This window comes from Halichoerus grypus, chromosome 3 (genome assembly GCF_964656455.1).
Source record: "Halichoerus grypus chromosome 3, mHalGry1.hap1.1, whole genome shotgun sequence".
Classification (NCBI taxonomy): Eukaryota; Metazoa; Chordata; class Mammalia; order Carnivora; family Phocidae; genus Halichoerus; species Halichoerus grypus.
The window spans coordinates 176,172,654-176,189,635 of record NC_135714.1 but is presented as its reverse complement, the minus strand read 5'-3'; the positions used below and the strand labels follow the sequence as shown (position 1 = coordinate 176,189,635).

At 39.5% G+C, this 16,982-nt stretch overlaps 1 protein-coding gene across 15 annotated transcripts in view; it reads left to right on the top strand.

Moving 5' to 3' along the window:
• Window positions 1-16,982, top strand: part of UNC5D (unc-5 netrin receptor D) — a 532,476-nt gene that overhangs the window by 292,255 nt on the left and 223,239 nt on the right. For all 15 annotated transcript variants that reach the window (XM_078069620.1, XM_036081562.2, XM_036081563.2 and 12 more), the window contains exon 2: window positions 12,884-13,102. In XM_078069620.1, coding sequence (XP_077925746.1) covers window positions 12,884-13,102 — 219 coding nt within the window. The remainder of the gene's footprint in view (window positions 1-12,883; window positions 13,103-16,982) is intronic.

Sequence of the window (16,982 nt, the reverse complement as noted above, 5' to 3'; positions counted from 1 at the left end):
CTCCATTTGTTCCCTTGTATCAAGCTGCCTCTTGATGAAAGATATCAGGAGGAACAGTATTTTGTGCTTCTAATACAACTTGGAATAAATCTGTCTCTGACAGTGTCTGACATCCTCTCTAAGGAGGATAAGGAAATTAAGCCCCCTCAAATGTACACTTTCCACCTCCCAGTCAGATGACTGTCAGATCGAATCAGGGCACAGCTTCTCTTGCTGGTCACTAGTGCCATGTGGTTTATTGTCAGTCTTTACTAAATACCACATCTCAGCAGGATCAACTAAATCTGTGTATTAGGAAAAATAACAAAGGAATTAAAGGATTTCATATGAGCATCAAAACTTCATCCTCATATCAACATCCTATGTGATTTCCAGAAGAAGGACTTTGTTGTGCAAAGAAGGTCATCTCATTAAGAAATGGAAGACAAATCTTATTCCTCTTTTCTTTATTAATCCTCCTCATGAAATATTGATTTTTTTAAAAATGTAAGTTCTTCCCTGCATAAGACCTTTTTTGTCTAGAGCTAACCATTTTAGTCAAAATTCTGTTGCTTTTGGAATAGTGGAACTGATCTTTTGATTTGTGTAAGTCCAAATTGGTGATGAATGAAGGATTTGATGGATTGGAAGAAATACCGTAAAATTAGGGTATAATTGGTATGATTAAGCACCTGATATGGAAACAATGGAATCTATGCATTTAAGTTATGTTTGTACTTATTTTTAGAGCTTCTGTAGCTATATTTTTCTTAAAAGTGTAAAACAAAATTGAAATGGTAGAAACTATGAGTTTGAAATTTGTAAAAGAGTAAATGAAAACAGTTGATAAACATGTTTTAATATTCAACTTGGCTGGTAACCAAGAAGTGTATGTGAAACAATATTCATTTTATCCATCAATTAACAAATATCACCAAATGTTTAATGCTGGTGAGGATGAGGAAAATTGGTAAAGTCCTATAATGCTGGTGGCTATGTCAATTTGCAGAGTTTTTCTGAAAATAAATTTAGTCACACATATGTACTTAATACATATTTGTTACAGAGAATGGTCACAGCATTTCTTCATGGCTTCATTGAACTCTTTATTTAGATATGCTTGTCCTTTGCCTTCATTGAACCTACAGTCTAAAGGAAGGTACATTGGTATACATAAATAATTATGTAGTAGTACAAAGTATTATGGAAGGACAAAGAAGGAATGTATCCTGGAATTTTTGTTGTTTCAGTAGGGCTTTACATATGACATGTCAACTAAATAAAGCCTGAAAGGTGAGAACAGGCTATAAGCCAAACAGGGAGGAATTAGTAACGTAGGCAGAAGAAAAAGCGTGGCGCAGGCAGATCCCAGGTGAAGTGTTGGACCCCCGAACGAATTGACAGTCCCTGGAGCCTCCTGTTGGTGAAATGATTCAGTGTGAAGGAGGGCGAGCAAGAATGATGATGAAGCCTGGACCAGTGGTAGTCATTCAGAATAGTGGTGATGACTAGGGGCAGGGTAGTAAGAATAGGGATGAAAAGCAGTTACTGAATTACAAAGATATTTAGGAGACAGAACCAGTAGGGCTTAGTGATAAATTGGATGTGGGGTCTGAGCAGAAGAAAGTAGGTGATGCCCAGCCCTGGGGAACTTGGAGAACTCAGTGACTGCTAAGGTTACTCTTTCATTTGGGGAACTTAGGCCAAAGAACAGATCTAAGGGTCCAAGTAATTCTAAGCTGTGCTTTAGGCATAAGAAGTTTTGTTTTGTTTTGTTTTTTGTTTAGATTTTATTTATTTGAGAGAGAGAGAATGAGAGACAGAGAGCATGAGAGGGAGGAGGGTCAGAGGGAGAAGCAGACTCCCTGCTGAGCAGGGAGCCCGATGCGGGACTCGATCCCAGGACTCTAGGATCATGACCTGAGCCGAAGGCAGTCGCTTAACCAACTGAGCCACCCAGGCGCCCTAGGCATAAAAAGTTTGAGGGTTCTACGGGTGCCTGGGGGGCTCAGTCCGTTGGGTGTTGACTCTTGGTTTCAGCTCAGGTCATGATCTCAGGGTCCTGGGATCAAGCCCTCTGTCCTGCTCTGCCCTCAGAGGAGAGTCTGCTTGAGGTTCTCTTCCTCTGCCCATGCTCCCACTTGCATGTTCTCTTTCTTTCTCTCTCTCTCAAATCTTTAAAAACATTTTTTTTTGAGGGGTCTATAGGGACATTTATGTGAATATATCTTGAGGCAATTTCTTACATAGATTTGTATGTCCAGAGAGAGAAATGAGTTGAAGATACATATTTGAGTCTAATCAGAATATAAGTAAGTGGAACATTATAATATCAATATAAAATAAAGTCTGGAAATACCTGTTAAATAGTAAGACAACGGCAAGATCAAAATTGACATCTACTCTCAATCATTAAGAATCTGGTTAATGAAAAGTAATACCATGACAATATGAAATAGCATCTCACAAATATGCACAGAAAACCCAAATATTCAATATACATCTGATAAAGAAAGATACAGGAATGAAATATACTGAATTATGAATAGTAATAATCTTTGGGAATTTGGTGACAATGGACAACAATGTGTTCAAGCATATATGTATTATTTGTCTTTTTCTCTAGTGTTTCGTAAGACATAATTTTCAGTAGAAAACATCATAAAAGTTAAAGATTATATTTTTTGTTGTATTTGATTTTACTAGAATGTTTGCAAGTTACAAGGTCATCCTAAGAGAGATTTTACAAGGTTGTTTTCTGCATATAATTTCTCAGTAGATGATAACACAAGACTTAGTCGTATATTCAGTCTTTTGTCTCCTGTCCAAATGAAAGCAGAATGGGGAAAATATTATTGTGTCAACAGAGATTTCAACCTAAGTTTGCTCCTTGGAGCTCTTTGACAAGTTGTTTAACCTCTGAGGGCCTGAGATAAGAGTTGGCCCAGATTTTATCTAAGATGAACTCCCACTCTGTTTTGCTTGAGTCCAGATCACCTACAAAAAAGGTATCAAACCATGTTGCAGTCAAATTGGCCCATATTAAAATTTTGAGCTATGCGATTTATGGGTCACCATCTGAGTTTTTAAAATGTGACCGACATGTAATGGAAGTGTGTTTATTTCAAAGGGAATTTAGTGTTTGTTCCTTATGCTTTTGTTTCCCACCTTTTGTTTCTTCTTTTTGTCATAAAAAGATTGAAAGTCCCTGCTGTATTCGTGTGCAGAACATAAAACATGAAGCTCTTCCTGAAAGGTAATTTTCCAAGAATGAAAAATATGAGAATAGTGTTTGATTGTTTGGTTTTCTGTCATTCAGTGTTGCATTAAAACAACCATTTTTCCATAACTATGAATGGCCTCACTCTCGAAAACTGTCAGTTACAAATGAAAAACGATAACACTTTGAAAAGCAAAACCTTTCCCAAATCCCACTAGGTTTTCAGAAGAATTTGAAAACTAGTCAGTGGTACATATTCATAGACAAATGTATCCATTGTTGGGGGAAAAAATTAAGAAACAATTTCTAAGCTTCATCTTATCTACTATTTTCAGCAAAATATTACTCTTTTTTTTATACTTTAGAATGAATAATTTTTATAAATCTTATAATCTAATCCTTTACATTTTTTCCTAGGGACATATTTGTTAGTTTTTCTCTGATTTGTGAATTTTATTTTATTTTATTTTTTTTTTTTTAAAGGTTTTATTTATTTATTTGACAGAGAGAGACACAGCGAGAGAGGGAACACAAGCAGGGGGTGTGGGAGAGGGAGAAGCAGGCTTCCCGCCGAGCAGGGAGCCCGATGCGGGGCTCGATCCCAGGACCCTGGGATCATGACCTGAGCCGAAGGCAGACGCTTAACAACTGAGCCACCCAGGCGCCCCTCTGATTTGTGAATTTTAATAAGTAGAAGTTAGACACCATGAAGTAAAATCTAGAAGTTGCCATAGTTTACGGAGCCTTTTATATTCCTTTACTCAACAGATAATTGTTTATGTATATGTATATAAATATACACACACTATATATATGTATATATAAGTATATAGTTATATATTGTGTTTATTTTTGGAACATATTTTGAAAATATAGTGAAAGCAAAACAATAAAAATTTAAATCCTTAATAATCTCATCACAGGTAGAGAACCATTGGACTAAATTTGGCCTCTTATATCGGAGTCCCATTGGAGAAACTGTTATCGTGGGAACAAGGGTCTTGTGCTAAATCTGGTTGTATGTTGCTTGTTTCTGTTCAGGAACAAGGCCTGCCATCAGAAAGAGTGTGAAATCTCTGACTTAGACTCAACGTCAGAAGTCTGTTTTGTGTATAAGTCAAGGGAGAACCAAAATGGTGTTCATTTTAAAAACAAAAAGAACTTTCCCTGTGGCCTTGGGAGATAGGCCACTTGTGTTGGTATGGCTTAAAGAATAACTCCATCCCATGTATCAGAACAAACATGGTTTCTCCCTCATGAAAAGCATACACAAAGAATTACTTTAACCTGGCTTTGGGACCCGTTTTGTTAAACCAAGAATGCTCTCTCTCTGTAGTTTGGTAGTTTCTTTGTATCTACATCTCAGAAAGCTCTTAGTCAAAGGCACATAAAAACAGGGATGTTGGGGGAATGCCTGGGTGGCTCAGTCGGTTAAGCATCTGCCTTCGGCTCAGTTCATGATCCCAGGGTCCTGGGATCAAGACCCACGTTGGGCTCCCCACTCAGCGGGGAGTCTGCTTTTCCCTCTCCCTGCTCGTGCTTTCTTATCCTCTCTCTCTGTCTCTCAAATAAATAAAATCTTTTAAAAATTCTTAGAAACAGGGATGTTGGAGCCAAGTAGGGCCAATGATTTAGTATGAATGTTAAAGTAAACTCTAAAATGTGAGTTCTGATGAAGATATATTTATATCTCCCTGTTTTCAACTTGTATTCCGTGATGGCACATGCCATGACTTAGGTTGGAATGCCTTCTCCCATTTGTTCCCCCCTTCAATTCCTGTGTCCAAATTGTGCTGAAATGTTTTCTTCCTTGTGATGTTTGCCATGAACCCTCCCAAGGAAAGTCAGGCTGGCTCTTTCCACAGTGCTCCTATGACATTTTGTGTATAGTTCCAATATACTGTTGGCATGTTTATCGTTGTTCTATAATTTTTTGTCTCTAATTTAGTGTGTGAGCTCCCTGAGTAAATTAACTATGTCTTAGTGAACTTTGAATCTCCAATACAGAGAATATTGACTAACCTTAGTAGGCATGCACCTGTACGTCAATTAAAAAAATGAACATATGAACGTAAATTATGATAATTTGGGGAATAGTGAATGTCCTTTCATAAGCTCTACTGAAATCTAAGGTTTCTTGTTTGAGGAACAAAGAGTGACCCTTCATATTTCTTTGACTGTGTTGTAAGCATTGTTTACTATCTTCCACTCTGCAAAATTTAAGATCTGCTCAATGGAATAATATCCTAGGTTGACGAGATAGAAGATCGACACAGGTGAAGTGAACTATGCAAATGCAGTGATATATAAAACATTTCCATTTTTATGAGAGTTTGGGAAGAAGGCAGAATAGTTTGAGTTAAAAAAAAAAAAAAGAAAACTCTTATTGAGGCCTAGGGAAAGAGTCTGTGTTTCATAAATTGCATTAAATATTTGCTATGTAAGATTCCGATTGTTGTTCTGCATTCAGTGGGTACAGTGCATTCCCTATCTAATTAAATAACCATATGGAGACAAGCCACATTTCTGTAAACAAAAGCAAAGAACCCAGCTCTTTTGTGCTGTGTTAGATTATGTAACTTGGTTTCCCTCCTATGGCTTTCTGCTCCGACTTGCATATTGCTGTGGACCAGTATGCTTACAGACACTGAGTGGAATTTAAAGAGCTATTTCTAAGGTGCCTTGCTCATTTAAATATTACAGAGAGAGGGGCTCTGGGATACTGTGAAATCTCCTATGGTTAATAACTGCTTGCCTATTAAAGGCAATGGTTTTGGGATCTGGCCAGCAGGAAATCCATTGTATATCATCCTACTGCTTTGCAGGATGACCATGTGCCTGGTGTATGGTATAAGCATTTGCTACGTGTTTATTGAATAAATAAATGCTTCACAGCATGTGTTCCTGGGTTTTGACCTAACAAAATTATACTAACATACATATGGGTAGTAAATAGTAAAAACACATTACAAGCAACAGTTCCATATCATGAGGGCTCTGGGTTGAAAATAAGAGTCGTAATCACAAAACTGAAATACAAATATTAGGATAATAAGCTTGGGAATGGAAGTCCTAGAGATCATAATTATAAATATCTTTCTTTTGTTTGCTGTTCTTTATCCAGGCGGTGGAAGTGGTGGCATATTGTATTTATGTAACATTTGGGCATTTACTGTGTATTTTTTATATATATTATCTCACTTTAATGTCACAAACCGCTGACTAATAAACTTCAGTTGCTCATTTTTATGAATGAGAAAATTGGAACCTCGTAGTTAAGTTACTCACCAAAGTTCACAGAGGTAACCCAGAGTTTAAGTCAGATTATTTGTTTCTAAAGTTCTTCACTCTTGCCAGATTTAGTCTTTGATTAATGGCAGAATTATTGGTTGGACATTGAAACAAATAGGAATGTTTTGTTCCAGTGAGAGTACAAGCATACTTTGGAGATAGAAGAGGAAAATAAGGGGCGCCTGGGTGGCTCAGTTGTTAAGCATCTGCCTTTGGCTCGGGTCATGATCCCAGGGTCTGGCATCGAGCCCCGCATCGGGCTCTCTGCTCAGGGGGAAGCCTGCTTCTCTCTCTCCCACTCCCCCCCGCTTATATTCTCTCTCTCGCTGTCTCTCACTCTGTCAAATAAATAAATAAAAAATCTTTAAAAAAAAAAGGAAAATAAAAAGAAGAAATGTGTTTCAAAGTACTCTTGTGGGTAAAAAGTGTGAAAATAATTTGGGATTTCTCAAAACCTGTTAAAGCTCAACTCCATTTGTACTCTAACCCTGTGCAAAGCCAACATATTTTGCCGATAGCCCAGGGTCTTATGAATCCCACTTTGGAATGACTCTGGCCTCCAGTGTGCCCAATCCTGTTACAGATTTAACAGATCAACCAGTGGAATAGTGGCAGTTTTGCATGGTTAAACATGATAGAATGGCATTGCCCTGATGCCAGTCTCTTTCTTTCTGAGGTTCACTGTTTCCTGTAATACTCCTTGTTATTTTTTTTTAAGATTTATTTCATTATTTTTATTTTTATTTTATTTTTTTAAAGATTTTATTTATTTATTTGACAGAGAGAGATACAGCGAGAGAGGGAACACAAGCAGGGGATTGGGAGAGGGAGAAACAGGTTTCCCGCCAAGCAGGGAGCCCTATGCGGGGCTTGATCCCAGGACCCCGGGATCATGACCTGAGCCGAAGGCAGACGCTTAACGACTGAGCCACCCAGGCGCCCCTATTTCATTATTTTTAGAGAGAGAACAAGGGTGTGTGCATGTGCACAGGGGCAGGGGCCAAGGGAGAAGGAGAAGTTTAAGCAGACTTACCGCTGAGTACGGAGCCCAACATGGGGCTCAATCTCACGACCCTGAGGTCATGACCTGAGCTGAAACCAGGAGTCTGATGCTCAAGGGACTGCGCCACCCAGGCACCCCTACTCCTTGTTATTTTTAATTGGAGTTTCAGTAGTTAAATATTCCTGCTCAGGGATGAAACAATTCCAAATGAAATATTGAAAAAGCTTTCTCATTTTATTTTCAAACACGTATTCTTCAACTTCATTGTTTTCTAACTTTAGTGAAGATACCTAGTCATTTGATCATAATTAATTGAGTACTTTCTGTGCTCTTCTCTCAAGAATATTTTCTCAAGACCTTGTCTAGGATGTGCCCATAATATACCTGAAATCACAGTCCAACTAATGGGGTAACTGTGTGAGTGATCTTTAAGATGAATATTATACTTAATTGTAGGCTGTGAGGTACCACACAGGTAATGCATCATTTTATATCTTTTTTTGGTTTTATGAACTGCATGTTACTGCCATAAGGCACTCACTAAATTACCGCACCAGACTTCGAAGGGTCCATTCATCTGAACTAAAATGGAATTGCGAGGTGATTGCAGTCAGAGCTCTGTTCAAATTCTGAGCCCCATTGACTAGCTGGATGACCTTAGACAAGGCACAGAATCGAAGCATTTCCTCAAATGCAAACAGGATACTGTGCCCACCACAGAGAGTTGATACGGAGCTTAAGTGACTTAATCCACACAGAAGGTGTATCAGCATAATCTGTAATCATTCAATACCTAGCTGCTCTTACTTTACTGTCTGATATCCTAATTTCCTTGGTTTTTAGCTGTCCAAAATCAGTGACACTGAGAGCATTGAATTTAATAAAATGAAGCTTGGAGCCCTGGCTTTGTTGAAGAAGGAAGATCTAGTTGTATCAGTGAGGAATATCTTCTGCAGAAACAACAGAAAATCTGAGTGTTAGTAGCTTAAATAAGTAAAGATTAAAAAAAAATTGTCTGGAGGTGGATGCTCTGTGGTGTTATTTCAGCCTCTATGTTGTCTGCTCTTCTGGGACATTTTTTCCTCTTGATCTTCCCTAGTTAAGGCAGGGACAAGAGGGAGAAGGGACAGAACCTACCAGACCCGTTTCCCTTATCAGGAAAATGAAAGCTTTCTCAGGAATCTCTGCTTATGACTCATTGGCTAGATGGCTGTCACGTGACCGTTCCTGCCTGCAAAAGAGTAAACTGAGTCCATGACTTCTCCAGCCTCTATTGTAAAAGCAAGTATGGGAAAAGGCAGTTGACTGGGTCATATAGTTGCCAGCATTCATCACACCAGGTTTAAAACTTTTCTTTGAATTAGAAAGCAGGGGCAGATGTATTGAGGTCAGTAGGTACATTTACCCTGAAGCCCAGATGTATTCAGGCAGGCTTCCATAAAACCATTTATTAAAGTAAATTGCCCTCCATCCCCCAACACCTCCAAAGAAGAGGATCTGTTGGCAAATTCTAAGGCCCTGAAAAGTACTCAAGTCACTTCCTTTCTTTTAGTCACATCCCTTTTGCTTTGATGAATCCCCTGAGAATTTCCTGAGCAATTACGTTCTAAGCCAGTCGGTGGGGTTGAGCACAGCGGGCCTCCTTGGGGCAAAATGGAGGTAGGTGACTCCCAGCCTTGTGGGGTAAGGAAGGGGTATCATCCTGGAGGTCAGCCTGTGGGGAGAACCCAGCCTTCTTGCAGCACCAAAGCCATCTGAAGGGCAGGGCATTATTGTAACGCGAACTTGATCCTGAGCCCATGGTGAGACTTAGGGGAGGGGAAGTGGGACTAGGGGAACAGTGTTAGGTAAATACCACTCCCAACACTTCACTATACAAAGCAAAAAACAAAACAAACAAAAACAACAAAAAACAAAAATCAAAACAAAACAAAAACCAAAACAAGCAAACAAAAAAATCACTTATTTCATTTCTTTGTTGGAAGGATACAAATAAATGGTAATATGTATACCTATGATCTCACCTTCCCACTGCCACCCTTGATAAATTGATTTTTTCCTTTGTTCCTTGTTTTCATGGATCCTGGCCCTTTTCGTATACATATATGACTCTGACATGGCTTCAGTAATAATTAAGATGTAAGGTTACAATTTGCCTCTCCCCCCCCACCTCCTCTGAGCATTAGGATTGACTGATTTTTTTATTCCTGATAAGGATCTATTTATTTTTTTATTATGTTATGTTAATCACCATACATCATTAGTTTTTGATGTAGTGTTCCATGATTCATTGTTTGCGTATAACACCCAGTGCTCCATTCAGTACGTGCCCTCTTTAATACCCATCACTAGGCTAACCCATCCCCCCATCCCCTCCCCTCTAGAACCCTCAGTTTGTTTCTCAGAGTCCATAGTCTCTCATGGTTCGTCTCCCCCTCCGATTTCCCCCACTTCATTCTTCCCTTCCTGCTATCTTCTTCTTCTTCTTCTTTTTTTTTAAACATATAATGTATTATTTGTTTCAGAGGTACAGGTCTGTGCTTCAACAAAGGATTGGCTGATTCTTAATGGAGGTCCTTGAGATAGCCAGGACACTTACCCACCTACTTTTCTTTTTTTTTTTTCTAAAGATTTTTATTTATTTGAGAGAGAGAATGAGATAGAGAGAGCATGAGATGGGGGAGGGTCAGAGGGAGAAGCAGACTCCCTGCTGAGCAGGGAGCCCGATGCGGGACTTGATCCTGGGACTCCAGGATCATGACCTGAGCTGAAGGCAGTCGCTTAACCAACTGAGCCACCCAGGCGCCCCCCCCCCCCACCTACTTTTCTATTCCACTCTTCTGCTCTGTTTCAGGTGAAAGCTGAACTTGTTACTTTATTTAAAGGGTATTTATTAAAATAGCAGGAGGGTAGCCTAATTGCTTTTAGATCTCTGTTTTGTGAATTGGATGGTTTAAACTTGATTTGTGATCTAGTGCCTTTGTCATTTTATTGATTCTGAATAAATGTGGCCTTACTATTTATTTAGGGTTAGTTATGATGCTCCTTGCCCCTGTTTTAGTAGTTACTTTGAACATTGGTGCATTGTTACTAGTTAAGCAAAATTCATCCTTCGGAATGTATGTCTGTGGCTATTCATTCAGGCTACTGCCATATGGTTTGGATATTCTTTATCAGGTGACCCTTTTCTGCAGCAATGAATTACTTTGGACAGAACTCAAGCCCGTGATGGGAGTGTGAGCTGTTTGATGTCCATATAAAATCTTTTAATACCTTTGTCATTTCCTCTAATGCATGGATTTACAAAAGCCTGAGGGGACTTAGTATTTATTGAAGATGAAAATTGGCATGAGCAGTCAGTAACAAAATGAATTAATATATGATATATTTTATGAAGTCCATTGTAAATGTAATTTAAAACATTAAAAAAAAACCCTCTCAGATTCTGTCCTGAAACCCTTCTTATTCCATATGGCATATACACGTTTTATTTTCTGAGTGACTGTGGTGGTACTTTTATGACATAAATTGTTTATTCTCTTGCTATTTAGGGCATTTGCTTTCTGATGAATTTTTGGTACATCCAGTTACGTATGAGCTGACTTTTCTATTACAAATGCATTTTAAAGCTTATAGTATCTTTTTTTTTTAAGATTTTATTTATTTATTTGACAGAGAGAGACACAGCGAGAGAGGGAACACAAGCAGGGGGAGTGGGAGAGGGAGAAGCAGGCTTCCTGCTGAGCAGGGAGCTGGATGTGGGGCTCCATCCCAGGACCCTGGGATCATGACCTGAGCTGAAGGCAGACGCTTAATGACTGAGCCACACAGGCGCTCCTAAAGCTATAGTATTTTAAAGTCTTTGTTGTGTGAGATTTTCCCCCTTTATGTTGATGTATTTAGTGGAAAAAACTAGTTTGGAGATTCAAACTCTTGTTTAATTCATTGTGGGGGCACGAGTGGTGCTCGTGTGTTCCCACTGGCAAGGCATGTTTTTCATAACTCACTTCCTTTTATTTCCTAGAATTAGAGGCAACCATACCTCTTGTGCCCTAGTCCCTCCCTCTTGATGTGCATTTGAGAATGCCCCAAGTCTTAAAATATTACCCCCTAATATTGTGGCTTAGGTTTACCTTTGACGGTGCTTACTTGATATAGCTGATTGGCTTAAGTGTGAATAGTAAGAAGCTCAGTTGTTTGTTCTGAATGACACTGAAGGGGCGCAGAGAACCAGGTGAAATCACAGGACGCATCCTGTCTGTCACCTAGGCTTGCGCTGGATGAACTGGGTTGTTCTTCCAGGGCTTTCGCTAGGTTCCTTTCCCAGCTTCCTCCTGGTTTGGTTTGCTTTGAATATGAATAATCCTTTTCAGGGCATAGTTGATCTCAGTACTGTGAAATTCTTGCTTTCTTTGTTCGTTCTTTGGAGTGGCCATGGAAGGCACACTTGTTCCTTCTGGTCATTTCCACAGTGCTTAGTGTTCAGACCTTGCTCCCCTTGACTTTGCCATAGTTTCCCAGGACTTAAGTCCTTGCTAAGTGTAGTGAAGAGGTAGTGAAGCAAAATCTTGGCGTCTGCTTTTCCCTTTTTATTTTGCTTCTCTCTACTCATCAGTTCCCTAAATTTAGGGGAGAATCATGTCCATTTTTTATCTTTGAAGAAACATAATTATAGGTCCCAAAGTAAAAGCTCACGGCTATTTTAGGGATTCGTTTTAGTTTGTCGCCTTGGAAGTGAGATTCGCAGTATATCAAGGGGAATGTTGGGGGCAGAGAATGGAGCTGTGGGCCAGTGGAACAAATGTACATTCCTTTTAGAAGGTTCAGTAAGTTGGTAGGTTTTGGAGAAAACTCTTTCTAAGGTAGAATATTAGCCAGCCTCCAGTTTCAGAGGTAGAGAAGGCAGACGATTTGGAATTTTTTTCACATGTCTTAAGACTAAGTACCCTCCAACAACATGGTCATTATCCACACTCAGTTTTGGGAGAACAAAAGCTATTTCCACCATTATTTCAAAGTTTTGAGGCAGCTCGGGGCCTCATTGAACCCCTTAAGGTAACTACTCACCAGACTGAATCTTAAGGTTCAGCCTCTCATCCCCCCATGTTGTCTCTGTTCTTTCAGCAAAGACCTGCAGACTCAAAAGTGTGGTTTGAGGATGTCTCCTATTCATTATTTTCCCTTGTCTGGTGACCCTGAAGGTGTGTCCAGCTGGAAGTACCATATTATACTAGTTCACTCTCAGAAGAGAATTCATCTGCATAGGCTGTATCGATAGGATGCAGTATTTTTCAGCACAGATTCTTAGAGCTGGTGTGGGTTATGCTTTGCATCCTGATGCATGTGCTGTTGATATAGGCAGTGTTCTCATGGCCTCTTTGATTTTGCAGGAACTGACAATGGCGAAGCCCTTCCTGAGTCCATCCCCTCAGCTCCTGGGACGTTGCCTCATTTCATAGAGGAGCCAGATGATGCTTACATCATCAAGAGCAACCCCATTGCACTGAGGTGCAAAGCAAGGCCAGCCATGCAGATATTCTTTAAATGCAATGGCGAGTGGGTCCATCAAAATGAGCATGTCTCCGAGGAGAGTCTGGATGAGAGTTCAGGTAAGAATGTGAAGCCATTCTTATATCCTCCCCTGGTATCCTCACATTGTCGTATGGCTGGGAAAAACTATGTGAGCCACCTGCCAGTGATTTATTTGAATGAGGTCATAATAACATCATCCAGGAATATTAGGTGCTATTGTATGCTTATTTTTTTTAATTTAAATTCAATTAGCCAACGTGTAGTACATCATTAGTTTCAGATGTAGTGTTCAACAACTCATCAGTTTTGTATAACACCCAGTGCTCTTCCCATCACATGCCTTCCTTAATGCCCATCACCAGTTACCCTATCCCCCACCCACCTCCCCTCCAGCAACCCTCAGTTTGTTTCCTAGAGTTAAGAGTCTCTCATGGTTTTCCTCCCTGTCTGATGACTTCACATTCAGTTTTCACTCCCTAACCCTATGGTCCTCTGCCCTGTTTCTTATCATATGTTTAAATGACTCCACAGCTCCTTTGCTAGCCTATTCTAGGAGGGTAAAGGGGCATTTTTATCTCCCTGCTCTATATAACTTCAGCACCCAATTTTGTATGGAAGTTAATATTCTTACTGGAAATAAAACCTACAAGTCGCTGCTTTCATTTTCTCCATTCTAAATATTTTGGAAGGCAAATCTTCCACCGAACACCTCTTTAAGCAATATAATTTCAGTTTATTTAATCTTTCCTCCTAGATCTTATTCTTGTATACGTCATTCTCCGTGGTCAGTGGTTTCTGAGTCTCCTTTAAGTTCTTTTGATTACTGTGTAATGACAGAGCCCAAATTTGATTGTCAAATTTGAATAGGATCTCCAGTATGAAAGAATTTAGGGACCATCTTTATTAATGTGGCTGATTTGGTCTATGAGTGGGGGATGATGAGAATAATGACCATATTGGTTAGTGTTTATTGAGCACTTACTATGTACCAGGTCTCATCTAAGCATTTGACAGACCTTATAGACCTTCTTATCTCACTGTCCTTCCAACAGTCCTCTGGGATAAATGACACTATCATTACCTTCTTATAGATAAGGAAACTGAGACTCAGAGACATTAAGTAAACCACGGATTTGTCCTGATCTGAAAGCAAGATCATTTGACTTAAAACTTGCAAAATTTAGGGGTGCCTGTGTGGCTCAGTCAGGTTAAGCATCTGACTCTTGATTTCGGCTCAGGTCATGATCTCAGGGTCATGGAATTGAGACCCAAGCTCAGCAAGCAGTCTGCTTCCTCTCCCTCTGCTCTTCCCCCTGCTTGTGTGTGCGCGCTCTCTCTCTCTCTAAAATAATAAATAGATTAAAAAAAAAAAAACTTGCAGAATTTATAACTTGTTAAATTTTAGTGTGTAACAGAAACAGTATATGCTTTTGAACTTTGGCTCCTCAGACTAACTGAAAATTTAGCCTCACCCTAAAATCACTGTGCTCTCACCCTAGATCATTGCTCTTATTAGTCCCCACTCACTGTCTAGATAACAGAGTTCAAATAAGTCAAAAAGTCTGAGTATAATTAGGAAGTTTCAAATCAGCTTAATTTATTAACTATATGCCACTGCTACTCAATGCTAAAGGCCTTGCAGAGTGTTCAAAGAATGGTAAGATGCAAACAGCGATCTCTAGGACTTTACACCTATTGATAGGTAGAAGTCCAGTATACCCATAAGTGCACTTATCCTATGGAGGATTAAAAAAAAAGATTATGCCCAATTAGGATTATCAGGAAAAGTGTGGAATCCATAGCATTTGAAAGGGACGTCGATGACTACTTAATTCAAATTAAGTAACTGAATTAATTTATTAATTGATGCTACACTAAATGGGAGAGAGAGAGGGATCTCTGTGGCTTGGAGATCAACATTAGCAAATGAAAGAAAGCTTAATATCTGTTCAGCAGGAAGTTTGATTTGGTTGAAATAGAAAATGGACCTGGAAACTGGCAAATTCAGTTCAATCAAGGGCTCAAAAGGCCTCAAATAGGAAGTGAGGGGTTCCTTACTTAATTTTATGAATCTTGGTGGTAGTGGGGATTGATTATATTGACATATGGGAATGCAGTGGCTGGAGCTCTGCTTCAAGGAGCGAATCTGGTGCAGGTGTTTAGGAAGGTAAGAAGAAATGAGAATGGATGAATTAGGAGACTTTGATATTTCAGTTGAGGGAAGGAAAAGTCTGCCTCTAGAGTGGTGGCCACAAAAATAAGAACTACATTTCTGGTATGAGAAGCACTTTAACAAATCAGACTGAATAGCTGACGGAATGAATGAATGAATGAATGAATGGAGAATATGGAGGAATAACAATCCCAACAGAAGCAGAAGGGGGATGCTATTGATGTAAGTAATTATATCAGCAAGGAGAGAAGGCTGAGATCATTGGACAAGCTGAATTTGAAATATTTATGGGATATAAGGAAGAGGTGTAGATCTGGAGTTTGTAGAGCTCCAAGATAGAAGAGTCAGTTTGGTAGTCATCAGGAAAGGATGAAGCCATGAAGACAAAGGAGTTGTCAAGAGAGAATGGGTAATATGAAAAGGAAATGGATCCAGAGTGCTACTTCCTTAGGAGTCAGGAGGAGGAATATCAGCTGCCAGCAAAGAAGCAAGCAGAGAAGAGTATGCTCTCTTCCAAAGCAAAAAAGTGAAACTTGTTTCAAAAAGATCTTCGGGCAATACTCTGTTTCTTCCTGGGAATCGATAAAGAAGAACGCAAAGAACTAAACCTATAAAAACAGTGCTAAACATTATACAGTTCTGAACTCATTTGGGATTGCATTATGGATGCATAACTTCAGAAGGTAAAGAAACACCTAAAACCTTATCACAATTCCCTGTTTCAGTTTGGAACTGGTATGAGGAAGGGAAAAAAAAAAGTGCCTATTTTCGAGATGTTCTTCAGACCAAAAACATGCTCAGAATTCTGGAATTTAAATGTGAGAACTGGAAGGGACCTTAGTGATAACCTAACAGGCCTATTTTACACAATAAAAATCTTAAATTCCAAGAGCTATAACTAGTTTATGGCATAGCTACTTCTAGAACCCAGATATCCTGGGGCACCTGGCTGGCTCAGTTGGTAGAGTGTGCAACTCTTAATCTCGGGGTTGAGTTTGAGCCCCACATTGGGTGTAGAGATTACTTAAAAATAAAATCTTATTTTTTTTAAAGATTTTATTCATTTGAGAGAGGTGGAGACAGAGACAGAAAGAGCACAATTGGGGAGAGGCAGAGGGAGAGGGAGAAGCAGGCTCCCCCACTGAGCTGGGAGCCTGACCTGGGGCTCGATCCCAGGACCTGGAGATCATGACCTGAGCTGAAGGCAGATGCTTAACCATCTGAGCCACCCAGGCACCCCTAAAAATAAAATCTTAAAGAAAAACAAAATAGAACCCAGATCTCTACTCTCTACCTTACATATGGTTTCCTGTTCTCCTTCCTAGTCAGAATATTGACAAATTCCCTTATTGATGTAAGGATGTGTTTCAGCACATGGCTCCTCATTTTCCATCCTGAGCCTGTTTCATATTTCTGTTTCCCAAGTGTATAATCCCATAGCTATTCCATTGGGATTTCTTTATCCCTCATCATTTCTGCCATCTCTGTGAGGGCTAATCCTTTATTCTAGGTCATGTTTCTGGCACTGTTAGGCAAGAGTTTATAGCAACTGAAGACAGAGATATACATTACAGGTATAGTATCCTTCTTAAAAAAAAAAAAGGATTTGGCATAATCAAGGCAAAGGAGGAAGACAAATCAAATCTTGGTGTCACCAAAGTTTCTGCTTTTGTGCTCCCAGGGCTGGGATCTTGTATACTCCTTGTGTTGGGAGATACTGAGTCACAAACAAAGCAGCCCCATTTATCTTGGTGTGAAAACTTCAAAGGAAGTCTCTGAAATCT